The sequence below is a fragment of the Rhinolophus ferrumequinum genome, chromosome 8 (genome assembly GCF_004115265.2).
Source record: "Rhinolophus ferrumequinum isolate MPI-CBG mRhiFer1 chromosome 8, mRhiFer1_v1.p, whole genome shotgun sequence".
NCBI lineage: Eukaryota > Metazoa > Chordata > Mammalia > Chiroptera > Rhinolophidae > Rhinolophus > Rhinolophus ferrumequinum.
The window spans coordinates 54,741,169-54,759,170 of record NC_046291.1 but is presented as its reverse complement, the minus strand read 5'-3'; the positions used below and the strand labels follow the sequence as shown (position 1 = coordinate 54,759,170).

General features: G+C 42.1%; 1 protein-coding gene across 1 annotated transcript in view; it reads right to left on the bottom strand.

The window, feature by feature from the left end:
• Positions 1–3,027: 3,027 nt before the first annotated feature.
• The window catches only part of LRP2 (LDL receptor related protein 2), a 197,293-nt gene continuing 182,318 nt past the window's right edge, over positions 3,028–18,002 (bottom strand). Inside the window, exons 70-79 of the mRNA XM_033112329.1 lie at positions 17,709–17,885; positions 15,116–15,235; positions 12,443–12,533; positions 11,534–11,601; positions 11,267–11,384; positions 10,646–10,775; positions 9,462–9,563; positions 7,762–7,869; positions 4,747–4,818; positions 3,028–4,567 (exon numbers count right to left, since the gene is read on the bottom strand). Coding sequence (XP_032968220.1) covers positions 4,406–4,567; positions 4,747–4,818; positions 7,762–7,869; positions 9,462–9,563; positions 10,646–10,775; positions 11,267–11,384; positions 11,534–11,601; positions 12,443–12,533; positions 15,116–15,235; positions 17,709–17,885 — 1,148 coding nt within the window. The 3' untranslated portion in view covers positions 3,028–4,405. The remainder of the gene's footprint in view (positions 4,568–4,746; positions 4,819–7,761; positions 7,870–9,461; positions 9,564–10,645; positions 10,776–11,266; positions 11,385–11,533; positions 11,602–12,442; positions 12,534–15,115; positions 15,236–17,708; positions 17,886–18,002) is intronic.

The following is an 18,002-nucleotide window of genomic DNA, read 5'->3' as shown; positions in this document are numbered from 1 at the left end:
CACTCTTCACATGTGTTTTTGCACTGGATTCTCACAGCCAACCTCCCAGTTTTAGAGTAAGTCGCTGGGGCTCAGAGAAATTAATGGCGGGAGGATCGCCTGGCTCCTCTGATGAAAATAATTGGTTGGGCAGTTGTCCTCTTGGCAAATGACTATCATTTGGGGACACTAGTTATCAGAAGAACAGGAATATTCACCTTTCCTCTCTAGTCCACATAAGCTGAGGACGGCATTCAGTGACTGGAAATACTGTCGCTAAGTGGGACTCAATGACATCTAATAGCTTCTAGAGCCATTATGTTTTGTTTCCTATCATTTATTTCAGACTATCATGGACACAAACAAAGTGAATGCAGACGCTTGTTGATTTCCAAACAAAATGCTCTGGATTCACTTCCAGGAAGGAGCAGCACAGAATTGGAGTGACTGAAAACTTTTGAAGTGGCAAGGGGTCAGCAAGACTGGTAACTTTCCAGAGTTGACACACCCAGGTGATTTTTTGGGGTGCACCGTCTGCAGTGGTAGTGGGTAGGACCACTGGTGGTGTGAGACAATGCACTGTCTCCCCTGCCACGCCACCCCCAGCGACTGGCCTTCCTTTCCAGGGCGTCAGACCTTTCACAATATAGGCCCGTCTAACCTCCTTTGAAGTTCCATTCGTGGCCCCCACTTGTCTCCTCCATGCTCCTAGCTAAACTGTATTCGATCTATCAACATGGACTGCTTACTATTCTCAAGCACCTTGTGTATCTTCCTACCTCTCTGTTTTTGCTCATGGTATATTTTCTGATAAGAGTATTATCCTTCAACTCCTTTGCTGGCCAACTTCATCTTTCAAGGTCCAACTTGAAGATGCGTGATGAGCCCTGCCTGCTCTTCTGTGCTCCCACATACCACATTATTGGGATTCGTTTCCTCCACTGGACTGTGAGTTCCCTTGGAGAAGGTGCCATAGGTCTGGGTTGAAGAGAACAAGCTCTGGAGAGAGAGCTGGGTTTAAATCCTAGCCCTACTGCTTCCTAACTCTGTGTCTTTGGGAAAGGTATTTAATCACTCTGTGCCTCATCTGTAAATTGGGGGTAACAGTACTTACAAGATTGTTATGAAACTGAGATAAAACACATTAAGTGCTCGGAACTGAACCTGGCACATGGTAAAGCACCACTAGCTATTATTTGTATCCCTAGTGCCTAGAACACAAGGGACTGTGACTATTGAACTGGGTGCCATGGTGGCAATTTGCAAATGTGTATGATTTGGATCCTGAGGGAAGAGGTACATGTGTGATGATTGGGCAAATACAATGAAAGGATGTGAGTATCTAACTTATTCAGGAAAATGGCAAACACACAAGAATAAAGAGAATAATATGCTGAACCGTGTACTCCATGCCCTGCCTCAACAATCACTGACTCATGGCCGATCTTTTTGTATCTACAATCTGCTCCTCGCCCTCTCCCCAAAGCAAACCCTGGATTATTTCAAAGCAAGTGATAGATGTGAAGAAAGCAATTTTATTCTTTATGCTTTTAAAAGAGCTTTCAAAAATGAAACACATAATAATATTATCCTCATTGGGATTTGTGTCCTGTGACCTAGATGAGTGCAGAGGGGAAGGCTGAAGAGAGGCTGAGGCAAGAGCAGCCAATGGCTCCAGGCTGCAAGTCCAGGGGTCTTTCCAGGACACCTGGGAAAGCCTATGTATCTCCAACCAGCTTCCTTAGAATCCTCCCTCACTCCAGGCCTAACTAGTTCTTAATTATCTTTGAGCCAGCCTGAGCTATTCCACCTTAAAAATCAAGTAATAGTGGTGTTTTTCCCAATTCAGTGAAAAAAAACAAGTTAATGAATGAATTCTGAATTGAAAATTCTCCTCACATATTTTCTTAAACTCATGGTCTTTGCTTCCATTTGTCTGCAACTGAGTGCTGGTAGAACACTGAGTAAGTGTGTGAATGAATGAATGAATAGCAAAAAGAAAAAATCAATAGGAAACGCTGGAAACAGTGTGTTTGACAGCTTTCTGTGGACACATCTGCTGAAATTTTCTATTGTGTAGTACAATACATGTCTGCTGGTAAAATTGTTCCTGCTTCATGTGATGAAATGGTGAGCAACATGAGCTTTTCAGTCCCCTAAGCAGCGCCCTGCCCTGTCTTCCACCTGGCAGAACTTCTGAGAAGCTGCTCCACCTGGAAAGAGCAAGGAGGTGGCACAACCCTTGCTGGGAGAGCCTACCAGGAGGTTAACACATGACTCTCCCACGCCAATGTCCATGTAAGTCCCAGAGGAGGAGCCCGCAGCAGCAGGCTTTCGGGTTCCCTTCTACGACAGACCCAGAAAGGAAGCTAAGCAGGAAATTCATTCTCATAGAAGAAATTCCCCAGAATAATTTCTTATTGAGCTTAAAGCCCAAGACAAGTATCAAAGCTGGAAATTACAACCATTTCCAAGGTTTCCTTGCCTCCCTTTTACTCTTGGTATCCAGTTTCTGATACAGAACTCACATCCCAGAGTTAAGACATCAAAATACACCCGCTGAAGCTTGAATTCCAGTTCTGAACCAAACCCTCTCCAGCTGTGACCATCCTCGTGGCTCTTTGGTCTCAGCATGAGCTGCTCCAGGAACCCTCAAAAGGGGGTACTTCTCCTTAGCTCTGGAACACAATTACATCCTAAACCAGAACCTAGCCCAAGACCAAGGTACAAGGATGGAAAAGGGGAGGTGGAAATTGACTCTGAAAGGCAATTAAAGGGGCTGCCCACGCAGAGTTCAGGTGAGGACCTAAAGGAGGCTGACACTTCTTTCTGAGATCACGCTGCCAGGCCTGTCAGGGCTGAGGGCTCTGGAAATTCCTCTGTCCCTACCCGAACTCTGGGCATCCCAGTTTCCCGGGTTCTCCAGCACTCAAAATCCCAAGCTCTCTGCACAGCAAAATACCAGATTCATGACCTGGGCTTAAGAAGCACACAAAAGAAGTCTGATAAAATACACATTTATTAGAAATTTTTCAGCAGCATCATTTCCATTTGCTTTTCTAATCAAAATACATTTCAAAGTAATTACAATGAGCACTCAAAATATGAGCAACAAGTATTTTGAGAACTCAGGAATAAAATAATCAGTAGTACATGTTTCATCCATCCACCCATCCGTCCATCCATCCATCCATCCAATCATCCACACAACCATTCATTCATTTTTCAAAATGTGCAATATTAGCACAGAGAGCCAGGAACTCTACTTAGTATGAAAACTGACTATTCCTGCCATGGTTCCGGTTGTAGAGACTATACCCACTATTCAAGAGAAGCTGAACTCTACATTCTCATATAAATGTATGATTTAGCCAAAGGACCTAAAGAAGGCTCAATAAGAACGGTTTCCCTTTCTATTCAGTTCAACTTAGGAAATAAATAGTTATTATAATGGTATTTGCATACACGGAAACAAAAACCCACTTGAGGCTTTGCTTAACCAGGATTTGCTTTGTACCTTACTTTATGAAAACACAGATTGGGTTTTAGTAATTCAGCTACTGGGCTCCAGGACCACCTGAGAGTCCAGGCAAGGACGTAAATCGCCCTATGGTCCATCAAGTGAAGCAGTTCATTTAATTAGATACAAACGCTTTGCAAACTAACTTGCACTTAATGACATGTGATTTTTTTCCCCACAGATATTACAAAATAAAAATGTTGCCTTGTCAACTAGAGAAATAACATACGAAACAGTGTTCTGATTAGACAATGCAAACATGAGGAAGGATGAGACTGAATCTCTTTTTCTACCTTCTGCATTATCTGTGATATCTTCAGTCAAATCCAGATGTCTATACAATACACAGTGCCCTCTATCAATATATCTATTAATCAGGTTAACTGTAATATTTAACATTAAGTGCTGACATGTAAAAATGAACCCAAGAGTGGGGCCTGGATTCTTTCCTGGATAACTCTAGGGAATCTGAGTGGTGCCTCTTATTTAGACATGGCTCAAGGCCCCAAGTCAATTCCTTTCTTCATTGGATCATTTACTGTAATGACCACCAACCAATTCAGCAGGTAGTTTTATTAGCAAATTTAATGATGTGATAATCTTTCCAAAATTTACAAATGTACAATATATTTATAACATTACCTTTAGATAGCTTCAGTGCAAAGATATACATATAGTACATTGTGATAATTATTTGTAAAAATATGAGATGGCCTTAAGTAAAAAAAAAAACAAAAAAACAGACACACAAGGCATAGTTTCCAGAAACTTCCAACTACAGGTGAACAGGGGGAAAAATATATTTTTTTAATAAAGTACTGAATGTTAAGATTTATTTCATCTGTTTGTAAAAAATATATGTGCAAAAGTGTGTTTCTAATTATTCCCTAAATAATTGTAGCGTAGCTACATGTCAGAGTCTTCTTTAACAAGGTTTGCTGTGTCTTTAAAAGTGTCTTCTGTTGCAGTGTAGGCTGGAGCTGGGGTTTTTTTCGGACGAATTTTAGCAGGGAGAGAAGGTGATGGAGGTGGGGCCACAGCAGCACTTTCCTTTGGCTCATTCTCCATCTAAGGCCACAAGGAAACATGAATTAGCTATTTATTCCCCCAACATGACTGGAAACAGTTTTGCATAAAGAAGACGAATTTTTACCAGCTTGTTCAGAATATTGAGTGTATGTCCAATTTAGCCAACAAGTCATTGCTAAGGAAGAATGCCTGTGCTAAGAAAAATTGTTAATAATTACCTCTGCATATATTGGATTTTCAAAGTTGGTAGTTTGTTTCAGTTTTCGTTTGAAGATATTCCATTTTGTTGCCTAAATGAAAAGCGGGAAACAGAAAACCTTCAGTAATGGTAATTTTTGTGAGTTTCTTCTCCCATATCTAGGTTTTTAAATTTTCTTTTCATGAAGGAAAAAGCAATTTGAGACCTGGGACCATGTGACCTGGCCCATGTGGTCAACTGTTCAATTCTTCCCCGGAGGGTTCCTGAACATTAACGGAAACTCTCTGGGCTCTTTTCGTTTAATAATTTTAAAACACTTCCTAAGTTAGAAATTTATCGTTTACGGAATCTGTGCCCATAGTGTCTAGAAGCTTTGACAGAGACAGGCAAGAGATTTTTTTCAGGGGCTGCCTGAAATTTTAAGGAAAATGCCAGATTGTACTCTCATTTCCTAAAATGTTCTTGCTCCTTGGTCAACTCAAGCACATATCCCTTCTCCGTTCATCATTTCTTCCTGTAATCGTATTAGGTTGGTGCAAAAGTAATTGCGGTTTAAAAGGTTAAAAAAAAAAAATTGCAAAAACCGCAATTACTTTTGCACCAACTGAATACTTTTATGGGGAACTTTCTATGTCAGGGACTTTTCTGAGTTTTACAAGTTCCTGATTTAATCTTCCCAACTACTCTGTGAGCTAGGTGCTCTTACTATCTCTGTTCTACAGATGAGAAAATGGAGTCACAGCAAGATCAAATAACTAACTGTAGGTATAAGAGTAGACAACGACTACAGGACTTAGAGGCCCATAAACTGAAGAACCAAAGAGAAATCATCCCAGATTATGGTGGATGCCCCGTCTTGCTGAAAAGCTGGCTGTGGTGGCAGTGGGCACGCTTCTGGCTTCCTGATGAAGGGAGAGAAGGGACCAGGAGACGGGGAACAGATCACCTACTCCAGCAGGTAGCTAGGGTAGCCTATATGTTCTACAGAGTATCTCTTGCTCTGTGAAAATAGGGGGCCAGCATGAAGGAGTGGGGAGCACATGACTACAGGAGAAGAGACCATTCCCTTTAACCGGCATTTAAGTGAGCTCCTACTCTATATATGGTCTCCACCAAGGGGAAGATGAAGGCATTCAGGTCAGAGCCCGGTCTCTGGAAGCTTACACTTAAACGGGAAGGCCAAAAACTAAAACATCATTGCTTCAGTATGGAATGGTTATTTGGAATTAAGCAATTATTAACAAGGGAGATGGTGGTGGTTTTCATTTTTATCTCCTTGGCAAATTCAACGCTTGTCAACATGACTTTTGGAAAATCATAGGACTGAGTCACAGGAGTTCTTGTTCTTAACTTTGAAGTTCTTTGAGCAGATCTATCCATGAGAAATACATTTGTGAGCCTCGTTGGCACATTAATGTCAACCTAGGGTGACCTGAACCAGGGCCTCTATTGTTTTCCGTCACACTGGCTGTCATCTCAGTGCCCAGGAGGCAACCAATACAGACCTTAAAGGGTCTCAGAGGCTGCAGCGGCCCCACCACGCTCCCCTTCCGGCTCTGTGTAGGGAGGGGGATCACTGGACTACAATGGCCTGACAATAAAATGGCCCACTGCCTCGGGCTTCAGTCACACTTGGGGAACCAAATAGGTGACGTTCAAGTATTCTGGCGTCTGTGGAAAATTAATCTTCAAAGTTTACTTTTTAATGTAGCTTGAAGAAAAACTTCAGTCTCTTGAAAAATGTAAAACTGCAAATTCCTTTCTAAGGCAACATTCGTGTGTGTGTGAGTGTGTGTGTGTCTCAGAAGAATATATCAGTAAATCCAATGTGAAAAGGGGGACACAGGGCCCTTTGTTATGAGCTCTTCTCATTTGCATCATTTAGTGCAACTTTTCTTGTGACCTGAACAAGCATAACAGGAACCAATCTCTGAAGTACTTGAAAATCCAAAATGACCTCCAAGTTAACTTTGCAAATACCAGCTCTGTGGATAGATTATGTAGTTTGAGCAATAAGGATCGTATAAAATGGTAAGATTTCTAACTACCCTTAGACTTGTGTTTATATTATTTCATAGAAGTCATAGAACCTTAGAACTGCGACATTCCAGATCCTATTGTTCTCAACTGCGAAGGTGGGGAGAGGATTTCTGGGCTCACAATGCACTGGGGGAGACACTCCTGGTACTGAGTGGACTGAGGCCAGGATTACTAAAATTCCCTGCAATGCGTATCGTTTTATACCACAAAGAACCATCCCACCAATATGCCAATAGTGCCCTCAATGAGAAATATTAAGGTAAAATAGTTTGCCCAGAACCAAACAGCTAGCTCTTCGATAGCGTCATGTGTGTCCATTAAAACCAATAATATATTATCCATTCATATACAGCTTTATATCAATTTTATTATTGAATTTCTCTGTGTAGACCAAATACTCTACAAATTTCAAGTGGCCTGCAGACATGGTAGGGAAGCTCTGGCTAGTGGTCTTTTTTCCTTTTAAGCTCCACTATTAAACGCTGTGCTTGGCACAGTGAAGGCAATGATGTTGGTTGGGCAATTAGATGAACAAAGAGGGTATAAATTAGTGCCATCTAGTGGTGAACATAGGTGACGGCAGTAGAGCTAAGAACAATATCCGTTATTAAGGGAACAAAGATGTCCACTGTAGAAAAACTGCATTATTCAGAAAAGGAAAGGGTCTTCCCTATGTATCCTTGACACAGTGAACTCTTTAGTGATAGTAAGTCATTCTCTCAAATTAAACGCCTCTAGTCTGAAGGAGCTGCATCCAGAAGTCTGTTGCCCTTCTTTTCAGAACATCACGCTCACCTCAATGTTACAATGTAGATTTATTTTGGTAGAAAGTTTTTCAATTTATAACCTTTCAAAATTATTTTTATTAACTGCCTACACATCTTGGGGCCTATGAGCCTATCAGGGTCTCCCTCGTTTGCGTAGGATTAACAACCCTAGCAATTGCAAAGTCCTTTACAAATCCCATATTATCTCACTCCTCAGCCTCTGTTACCTGAGTTCCATCAGCACTTGGGGAAGTTGGCTTGGTGTCTGGAGCTACCTCAGAAGGGTTCATGGGACTTTCATAGTTCTTATTATCCACATTTTCAGATGCAGTCACCTGTGCAAATATTAGAGGCCATTAACCAGTTTGGAAAGAAGTTTTGCTGTAAAGTTTCTTACCAAGTCTTTGGTTCTATTTGCTCTCCCACAGATCTACTCAGGCACCATTTTTATTATATGCGACTGACCCCAGGACCCAGGAATAACTACCTCTCCCATCTCCCCAGAATCGGAACCACTCAGTCATTTATCTCATGTCTTAATCCTGGGAGGCAAATATACCCACCACTGGTCACGCTCTCACTTAGTAACAGCAATTTCTACTGTGTTCTCTGGACCCTCTTATTCCCACTGTTGACCATATTTTTGGATAAAAGATACTCTGGTTCTATATTGGCACCCGATATTCTAGAAGAATAGCATAAATCATTCCCAAAGTCATCGGTGAACTGAGAATCTTATCTTTGGATGTTTAAAATAAAATTAATAATTCCAGAGGACTGCTAAAGGGGGTTGAATGTTTGAAACAAGAGGCATGATGGAATTAATACTCCTCTAGACATTCCTTCTTAAGCCCAAATTACCGTGGATATCTAATTCATACATTACAGGTAGAAATTCACTCTTTTTCCTGTATTTTTACATTTGCTTCATTTCTTCTCAAACTTGGATATATGTTTGTAAACATGTCCTCATTTTGCTTCAAGGAAAAATGCCAAATAAAAATGTTATAACTATTTCACCATGTGATTCAAGTTTTCCTACCTGGATATGAAAGGATTAGACAAAATGCTTTCAAGAGTCAACTATTTCTGATCTTAAGAAAGCTATTCATAAAATAAACATTTCTATCTTGTATTAAAATGTACCATATCTTGTAAGTTCAAAAGAAGTGCAGGTGTTAACAATAAAACTGTATTTCGCTGAGGCTGCCGCTGTTTTGACAAAGAAAGAGCAGGCTAACAGTTGACAGACAGTGGGAGTGAGACTGGGGCCATGGATTCCAACCTAATGAAAAGTCATTCCCTTCATCCAGACTCCTATCTCATCTCCCTCGTCCTCTTGAAGGTGAGTGAGTAATAGGGCTGCACCAAAGGGAATTTAGATATCTGTCTTTCAACGGTGGAGACTTTCGTATACATGTTGTGCTTTTCAGAAAAGTATGAGAAAGGCAAGCTCAGGGAGGTCACCTAAAATCTCACCCTCATGATACCAACAAGAACCCAGAAGGGTACAGCCAGTCCCCACATCTCTGCACAAGGACGTGACAATCATCCACTCATTCATTTCACAGATATTTATGGAGAGTCTGTATGTGTCAGGCACTGTTTGCCAAACCTCTGAAAAGACTCATAGCTCTTGCTCTGACCACTTAGAATGAAAGGGCTCTTAGGTCTGCACCCCCAGAATGGTTGTCAAACCTCAACAACTGTGCCACAGAACAGGATTCTGATTGTTTTCAGGTCTCATGCCCTTGGATGAGTCCTCCCACTGCAGACAGTCAGAGAGTGAAGCTGAGGACTGGACTGCTGTGTCTCCTTCCACGTGAGGGAAGGTGAGGTAGCCCGGCCCCTTGAGGGCATTCATTATGTGACAGCGCCAGAGCCAGCAGCAGTGGCACCGGAGAGAAAGGACGATGCGACTTCTCACCTGCGGAGGCTGAGCCACTTTGATAGCACTGTCCCTGGTTGCATACATTGGGTTTTCAAATATTATGGGCTGCTTCCCCATCTCCATGGCAAAGTGATCACTCTGATAAAGAAAAAAAAAATACTGATTTGGGTCACACATAGAGGAAGGTGTCCCTCTCTCACCTGGAGGCATGCTAGGTACCATGGAGAAGCTCCTTTTGAAAGCCCAAGAAGAAAGTGAAAAAATAAAAAGAGGAGGGGAAGGGAAAGAGGAGAAGGAGAAGGAGAAACCAGCAGAGAGAGACACAAGGCCTCCATATGGCAAACCATCATGTAAAGTAACAAAAATGTACTAACTCATCAGCTCAAGAAAATAGAAACACTCTTCCTATATCTACGGCTCCTTAGTACAAATACTCACTTAGGGATTGGATTTGGACAACAGAGAAAAGGGTGGGTGGTAGAAGCAGAGCAAAGAAGAGAAGAGGGAGGGGAGAAAGAAGAAAGAATGGATAATATTGTGTTTTTAGACAGAGATAAAAATGAAAGCTGTTGGGAAATGAAAATGATTTCCCAATACTTATTATGATTGCATTGATTATACTGTACTAGTCCACTCATGAAATATCCATTGGGTTCTCACAGGAGGTATTATTATACCCATTTTACAGATGGGGGCAGTGAGGGTCAGAGAGATCAAGCTCCATGCCAATTATTACACACTTAGAAGATGGCAGAGTTGTGATTTGAACCAACCATTGGCTCTAAAAAAATCATGATTTATTCCATCACTATACATTGGTGGGAAAATATACGAGACTAAGAAACATATATTTCCCTACTCCTTCCTTTAAACATACAAAAAGTCATCAAGTAAAAAGAGAATATCATGCCCTCTCTCCCCTCTTCCAATAATCATAAAACTGTTCAAGATTCCAATGAAATATTCCAATTCTACTTATTTATGATTCCAATTCAGCAGCTTAGAGCAGCGGTAAAATTCAATTTTATTACTATTTTTACACACATTTCTGCAACAGACCTAATGTTCCCTAACTTTGTGTAGTAAACACTTTATTCTGAGAAATATAAAGTCTTTTTTGTTTTCTAGGTTAATTTTATTCTTTATAAAAAGTGTCTTTTTCTTTTTTAAAGTAAAACAGTAAAAAGGACAACCTTCAATTATTCTGAAACCATACTCACCATCACCATTGCTCTGTCAATAGCAGACTCAGGCCCAAAACCAGATACTCCAATATCCATGTTAACATCCGCCCCTGATCGGAAGGTCACCCCATTTCCATTTTCAGAAGATTTGACAAGACTGCTTAAGCTGAAAAGAAGTAATCGAAACAGTTCCTATTTTTTTGTTCCTATTTTTTTGTCACAACCTTTTGCAATAGTACCCTTTCCTCCATCATACTGCTAAATCTTACTTAAATGAAATGTTCAATCCCTTCTCTTTGAATGTATACACAAATATGGTAGTCAACGCCCTTAGCTACCTGGAAATATTAAAGCTTTGGTACTCGCAGAGATAAAGCCTGGCCCATCACACAGCCAACTACGTTCTCCAGCGTGCCCACCAGGGGGCACAATCATTTGGCCTATAAAATGGGATTAGCATTCGAGCTTTAAAGAAGCACTTGATTAAGAAGTTGTGATTTGAAGTGACTTCTTTAAGTTCACTACTTTTTCTTCCTGCAGAATAGGTGAATTGCACATTGTGCTTTCTTGACTTAAAAAAAAAAAATACTAAGTAATTATTCACATAGTCATATCGCACAGGCTTCTAAAATCAATACTCCACACAATGAAACTGACCTTGGCAGCTTGGGCAGAGAAGGCAAAAGGGAGCCAGTTTTCCTATAGTGAAAAAATCCCAATGTCGCCAGAGCTCCGATAATGATGATCAGAATGACTGTCAACAGCACAGCCATTGCTGCCGTCCAGGAGGGAAGAAGAGAACATATGAATATGCAGAGCAGAGGAACCATTCAGTCTTCAAAGACTGGGTTAAAAAGAATATAAACAGCATTCAGTTTAGGTACTGTGAAGTATTTCCAAGTTGTTCACATTCTTAAAACTCACTTGTTCCTGGAGAAACTCCTTTTGAAAGCCCTATTTCACAGTAATTTCCCATGTAGCCACTAGGACACCTGAAAGTAAAAGAATCGTTCACAAGGGGTTGCCTTCTTAGGTGTCTGTTGCAATTTTATAAGCCCATCTTGAGGTAGAGAGAGGTTTGACTGAGTAAATTAACATGTTGAACAGACAGTGTATCCCGTATGACTTTCGTTTATTCTGCCAAGAGATGAGAGGCAGAAAGAATAGCAATCTGACTTTGGAAAATCACTTTCAATAGAATAGCTGTGGCATCTACTAGGTCAGCCTTATCAAATAAACTTAACTGGCGTCTTCTCTAATCTATGGAATGTTTCCTGAGAGAGTGAAAATGGAAACCACGATTATATCCTTTCCTCTGATGTGCTTTCATTAAATGCTTTTTAAAGACCTCCATTTATCTTGTTCTGTGTTAGAGCTTTCTCGATAATTCTCTTCTTTCCATGTCTCTAGCTCAGACTCTGCTTGTCATGCGTGCCTGGTCCTGAAGCACCTCTGCTGACAGCTGCTCTCCCACAATCCAATTGTAACTGACAACACCAGGTGAGTAAGAAAATGGGGTCGAAGTCATGTCTCTAACTCCTTGCTCCCCAAAGTGTGGCCCACACTTCTGTGGTCTCCCGGTAGCTTGTTGGAAATTCGCTGTGAATGACATGAGCTTTTGAGCCAGACCCCAGCTGGTTCTTCTGCATGTTACAGTTTGAGAAGCACTGCCTTTGTTCTCTGTGGATCCCCCCAAGGGAGGGCCAGCTGGGTAAGGTGTGACAATTAGTGAACTGGCAAGGTTCCTGTTCCTGTTTTTCTGGCTACTTTAAGGTCTTGAATTCCCTCACAAGAGGAAAGCCCTACAGCTCAGAACTCAACATTCAGACTTACTTGCATTTGGGGAAGTCATTCTCATCAAAATAGCAGTTTCCTCCGTGCATACACCTGCATGGGGCGGGCATGGTGATGGGATTTTCGATGGCTGCAGAAAGGGAAAGCCATGCAGGTGTCAGTGAGCCATACTCAGCACAGCACCAATGTCATGCAAACCTGCTTCCAGCCCAGGGTCTGGGGATGGGGGTGTGATGAAAGCAGGGAGCTTAGTCTCCCTTTAAAAACATTACCTTCCCCTTAAGTCAGATGAATTTCCTTATCAATAATAAGGTCTTGGGGAGTAACATACATTTGATGGAAAGAAAAGGGCAGTTTATAGCATTTCTCCCCACCCACAAAACAGTGGAGAGATGCTAGACTCCTGAACACACATTAATAGTCAACAGAAACTTGTGTTAAAGGAATCTCTTAGGACATTCACCTTCTCATTTGAAGTGTTCAGAATTCTCCTCCATGAACCCAGTCAAAATCGAGAGTTCATGGTAGGCACCCCTCCAAACTTCAACTAAAAGCTCCAAAGCATCAGCAAACCATCAACCAATAATAGACAGACACATAGATACAGATACGTGGATGCTTGAGAGACAGCTGGTGAGAGAGCTCTTCCCTTTTTTGTCCTCCAAAACTGCCTTTGCTCTGGGTCCCTGCTCCAGCTCAGACCCCATGTACTCTTTGGCTATTCATGATAGGTCATTAGAGTTTCCATGTCTTGTGCGTAGAAGATGCTCAATAAGTATTTATCACCTGTGTGTTTATTTAAGGAGTTCGGATACCCTTTTGGCTCAGTCCCTCAATTTGAGTCTCGGCTTAAAATTCCCTTTATTGGAATCTATCTAAAAAGGCAACTCCACTCTCATCCCTCTTTGGCTTTAGCTTGCTCCTTTTACTTTTGCCACCTGACATATATTTATTGGGTTCTCTACTTATGGTCCTATTAGAATATAAGTTCAACGAGAGCAGGGGATTTGTTTGTTTTGTTCACTTCTGTTATCTCCAGCACTTATCACAGTACCTAGTACATAGTAGACACTCACAAAACACTTATTAAATTAATTGATTAATTAATATACCAAAACAAGACCCCATATGCAATGACTACCATCACTAACATGCTTACTTTGGTTAAAGTTCTTTTCAACGAGAATCTTAATATAATCTATTTGGCAAAAACTGTAAATGAGGAAAGTAGTAAATGACATGACAACCTGGACAACACCTCTCCTTCAAAGTGAAATTGCAATCAGTGTAAGAACAATCCATCTACCGCACAAATCTCAAAAGCTTTAAATTGTCATTTTGTTCACAACGTTGCTAAATATTGTAATCTTGCCAGTATTTCCCCAGTAGCCCTGGAATAAGAGTAGGAGTAGGGGAAGGGAGGCAGAGGGAAGCCATTTTTATTCCCTGAGTTCATTATCTAAACCTGCCAACTTTTCAGCCTGTCTGTAAAGAGTCTACAGGTCGTGTCTTGTGTACCTGCTTGCTCCCCCTGGTAGTAGAAAGTGGTGGTTAAGCCTCTTCATTTCCCCATTGGCTAACACTGGAAGACGGTGAGCCATAAAATGGGCTGCTAGTGAACTGCAGGATGATTTTTTAATGTGCTTACCAAGCACATTGAATAATTAGGGACACTAGTTATTCCCCGTGGCTTATTAGCTCCTCAATTTTAGTCATTGAGAAAAGGTCTTGCCAAGCACAGATCATCCATAGCATTTGGTATGAGAGTTCAACCACTGCTTTCTTACTCTAGCCCCCCTCCCCCAACAACATAACGTACCTTTTAAAATGTGGCCCTTCTGCACTTGAAATGAGCATGTGAGGAAAACAATGAACCTCCTCTAGCCCTCCTCTCTGTACTGTATAAGGCCCCCTACTGCAGGAATCTGGTCTTCCACCTTGAGGAATCCAGCTAAGGTTGAATGTATTGTGGGGTGACAGTCATCCAGTATGGGGTGGAGAAAGGAGGAAGAGGCCTTACAGAAAATCACATTTCAAAATGTCTTTGCAAAACAACACAACAGTAGGTTTAGAGGCACTGGATCTATATCTCTGCTGATCTTAGCAAGTAATTCTCGGAAATCATTGGAACACAAGTTCTGTTTGGCCCCTTAAGTCCCATTCAGTTCTGTTCATATTTGCTCCATCTCTCCTCCCTCCTTCTAGCCATCTGTCATGAGAGGCAACCTGCGGGGTCTCAGCTCCCACTCCCCACATAAGAACGCAGGATATGGACAGGCCAAAAAGGAACACTAATGGAGCCATAGATGGAGGAGTCATACCACTATAGTCTCACTGGCGGCACTACAGTCTCACTGGAGGCTGGATCCACATGATCTGCAACCTGCTGTCTGCTTCTCTGCCTGCCAACCAACTGACTAACCAACCAATGCAGCCACAACAGTTATATCAGTGGCTAATTGGCTAACTTGTTACAGCTGACGTCCAATTAGCCATGATTGATGGCCATCTACTACCGGAGCCAGCACCTTTCCACGTGAGGCCGAGAGCCTGGAAACTGCTCTCTGGGACTCTGTCCCCATACCATTCTGCAAAGGACCCAGTCCACAGAGTCTTCAAGCTCCTGAAGAAGGTGAAGCATGGGTAGAAAACTACTGAAGAAGGCAGAGCAGCTCTACCAGGCCCCCGTGGCTGCCCCGGCAGTGCCCTTACCGGCATTACACTCGGTGATGCTCCCCTCTACAAAGGTAGACCCTTGGGGACAGGCGCAGCTGTATCCTCCAGGTCTCAGGAGGCAGAGATGGCTGCAGATATTTTTACAGCGGTTGGGCACTGGAAAGCAGATGAGAACAGCAGTTAGGTTCTGAGGAGGAAATGAATACCCCATCCAAAGATATGCCATTCCACTGAGTTATGGCCCTGCCAGGTGATATGAAAGCCCAGGCAGCATCCTAACACCTCTAGGCCATGTGTCACCTGCCACCCCACCAAAGTGGCACAGTCCCTCCCACTTCTGCACTACTCACATTTTCTACTGACATCGCTTGTCTCCTCTATTGCCTTGGCAGGTCTGGAAGGCAGTCTGGTCACTGCACAACCTCACAAACTAATCAGTGCTAAGCAATTTGAGATAGTTCAAAACGCCGGTAAGACCCCATTATTATATCAAGATTTGTCAGTACCCAAATTTGGACAGGTCATAATGTGTGCTCCCTCCAAAGCCTATATTGGATGTAATTTCCACACTCAGCCTCCAAGGAGAACTTCCTTATTTGTAAGACAAAGATATTTAGATACATGATTATCAGGATCAACGGGGAGCTATTCACAATGACGGATGCCCAGTCACAGAAACTCGTATTTAAATTGGCCTGAGGTAGACGTCCAGTATTACCAATAAAAGTTCTGCAGGTAATTCTAGAGTCTTCTGAATTCTACCTTAACATATATTATGATCTATCCAAGGATGAGATGATCTCTAAATTCCTTCTCAGACTACCATTCTGTGATCCTGAGTCTCTATCCTCCAAAATGTAACCATTGACAAGGCATGGTGAGAAAATAAGGCAAGTCCCGAACGCCTCACTCAGAATCTGTCCCATTTCCATTTCTTCAGCTCTCTAGAGCAGAGGTTTTCAAACTTTACTGTAATATGAAACAACGGGGGAATCTGATTCAAAACTGCTAGGATGGGGTGACCATCTGCATTTCTGACCAGCTCCCACATGATGCCAATGCTACTGGTCTATGACTCCCACGTTGAGCAGGGATTCCCCAAATGTGGTCCCTGAACCAGTAAATTAGCATCAGTTGGGAACTTGCTAGAAGCGCAAATTAGGCCGCCTCAGGCATATTAAATCAGAAACCCCTCAGGTGTAGCCCAACAATCTGTGTTCAACAAGCTCTCTAGGTGATTCTGATACATGCTAAAATGTGAGAACTATTGGTCCAGAGTGAATGCTAACTGGGCACAGCTGGGTGGGGTGTCTGGTCTACACAGCACTCAGCACTGGCCTTTGGGGGCTCAGAGCATGGGCTGATGGTGATGCTTCCCCTTCAGAGGAAGTCTCCAGACTTGGCTCTGTCTGAATCCTAGGCAGTCTTCTCTGCAGGGGCCAGAGGGGCTCACCAGGTATACTGTGCTCTCCCCTCCTGCCTTTAAAACTGCTGAGTGGGAGAGCCACAGGAGCTTTCAGGACATGAGAGCTGGAGTGTTTTGGAGTATCAGCAATCGCTACCAACACAAAGCAGTTAGTCCCTAGAAAGGGCATTTGCCACCAGTGTCACTTCCTGGGAGGCTCAGCTCTGAGTTCCAATTTGCCAGGCTGATTCAGCGTCTCAGATTATCAGTGAATTCAAGGAGACCTCAGTCAGGTTCCACCTTTGTTTCACATACAGGGATGGGAAGGGAGGAGACTTGTCAAAGGTTACATAGCTGTAGAGATCAACCTGGAGCTAGGTATACTGATCACTGGACCAGAACAGAAAGATGCTGAGCTTTGGGTTGAATGGAATTAAATTTAAAGATCATTTCTGTTCAAAACCCATCCGTTGGTTGTGTAACTTGGGCACATGAGTTACTACATCTCTCCTATCCTCAGTTTCCTTATAGGTGACATGAGAATAAAACCTCATTATACAGTTTTGGAGAATATTAATTAACGTAACAGATGTCTGGGTTAGCACTGAAGAGAGAATCTGACATATAGAACTTAAAAGTTCAGTTCCTTTCCTCACTTGAAAAATTTCCCTTCCCTTTCATCTTACTCCTTACGATGAATTAGAACACAGGTGACCTGATGAAGTGGAACCAAGAACTAAGAAAATGAGAAAGAGGGAAGGGGGTAGAAATGTATCTGATGGACAATTTTAGAGTAAGTCTCCCATAGTTCAGGGATAACTTGACTAGTCTGGTCTTACAATTGCAAGAGCGAGTAAGACTAATGATGTCCAGGAAACGCATTTTGTGACTTATTGACCCAACTCACACTTAGCAGGGACCTGATGCCTGCTGGATTCTGTGACCTGGAAATACAGATCCATAACTCCAAACAATGAGGGCTGAAATATTTTTACTTCATTCTGCTGGTGGTGTACATAATTTCATTTGACCTCTAATGTTCTTTCTTTGGTCAAAATAATTAAAATACTCTCTCTCTCTCTCTCTCTCTCTCTCTCTCTCTCTCTCTCTCATTCTCTCCACGCACCAAGAGATCAGCCTATTATAATTTTCCTACCATTTTCCAACAATATAGCCATTAATTTGAAAAAATAATGAACATCACATTCCAAGGTTGATGATTACCTGACTGATTATATCTGTGTTGATGAAAGACTCGAACTTGAGTGAGCCAAGGGCTCACTGTCAGCATTTTCTCTTTCTCGTCTTGCCCAAATTTATCTTGAGTCCATACTTCTCCCTTATCCTTAGATACCCAGTATAACCGGCCTTCAAAGATGTCCACACTGTAAGGGTTCATTGCTGCTTACCCACAGGGTCAAAACAAAACAGAACAAGGTTACTGAAAGGAAAATACCTTAACCCCACTTCTACGTCAGACAACATTCTGCTTGACATTATTCCTAAAACCGCGCCTTG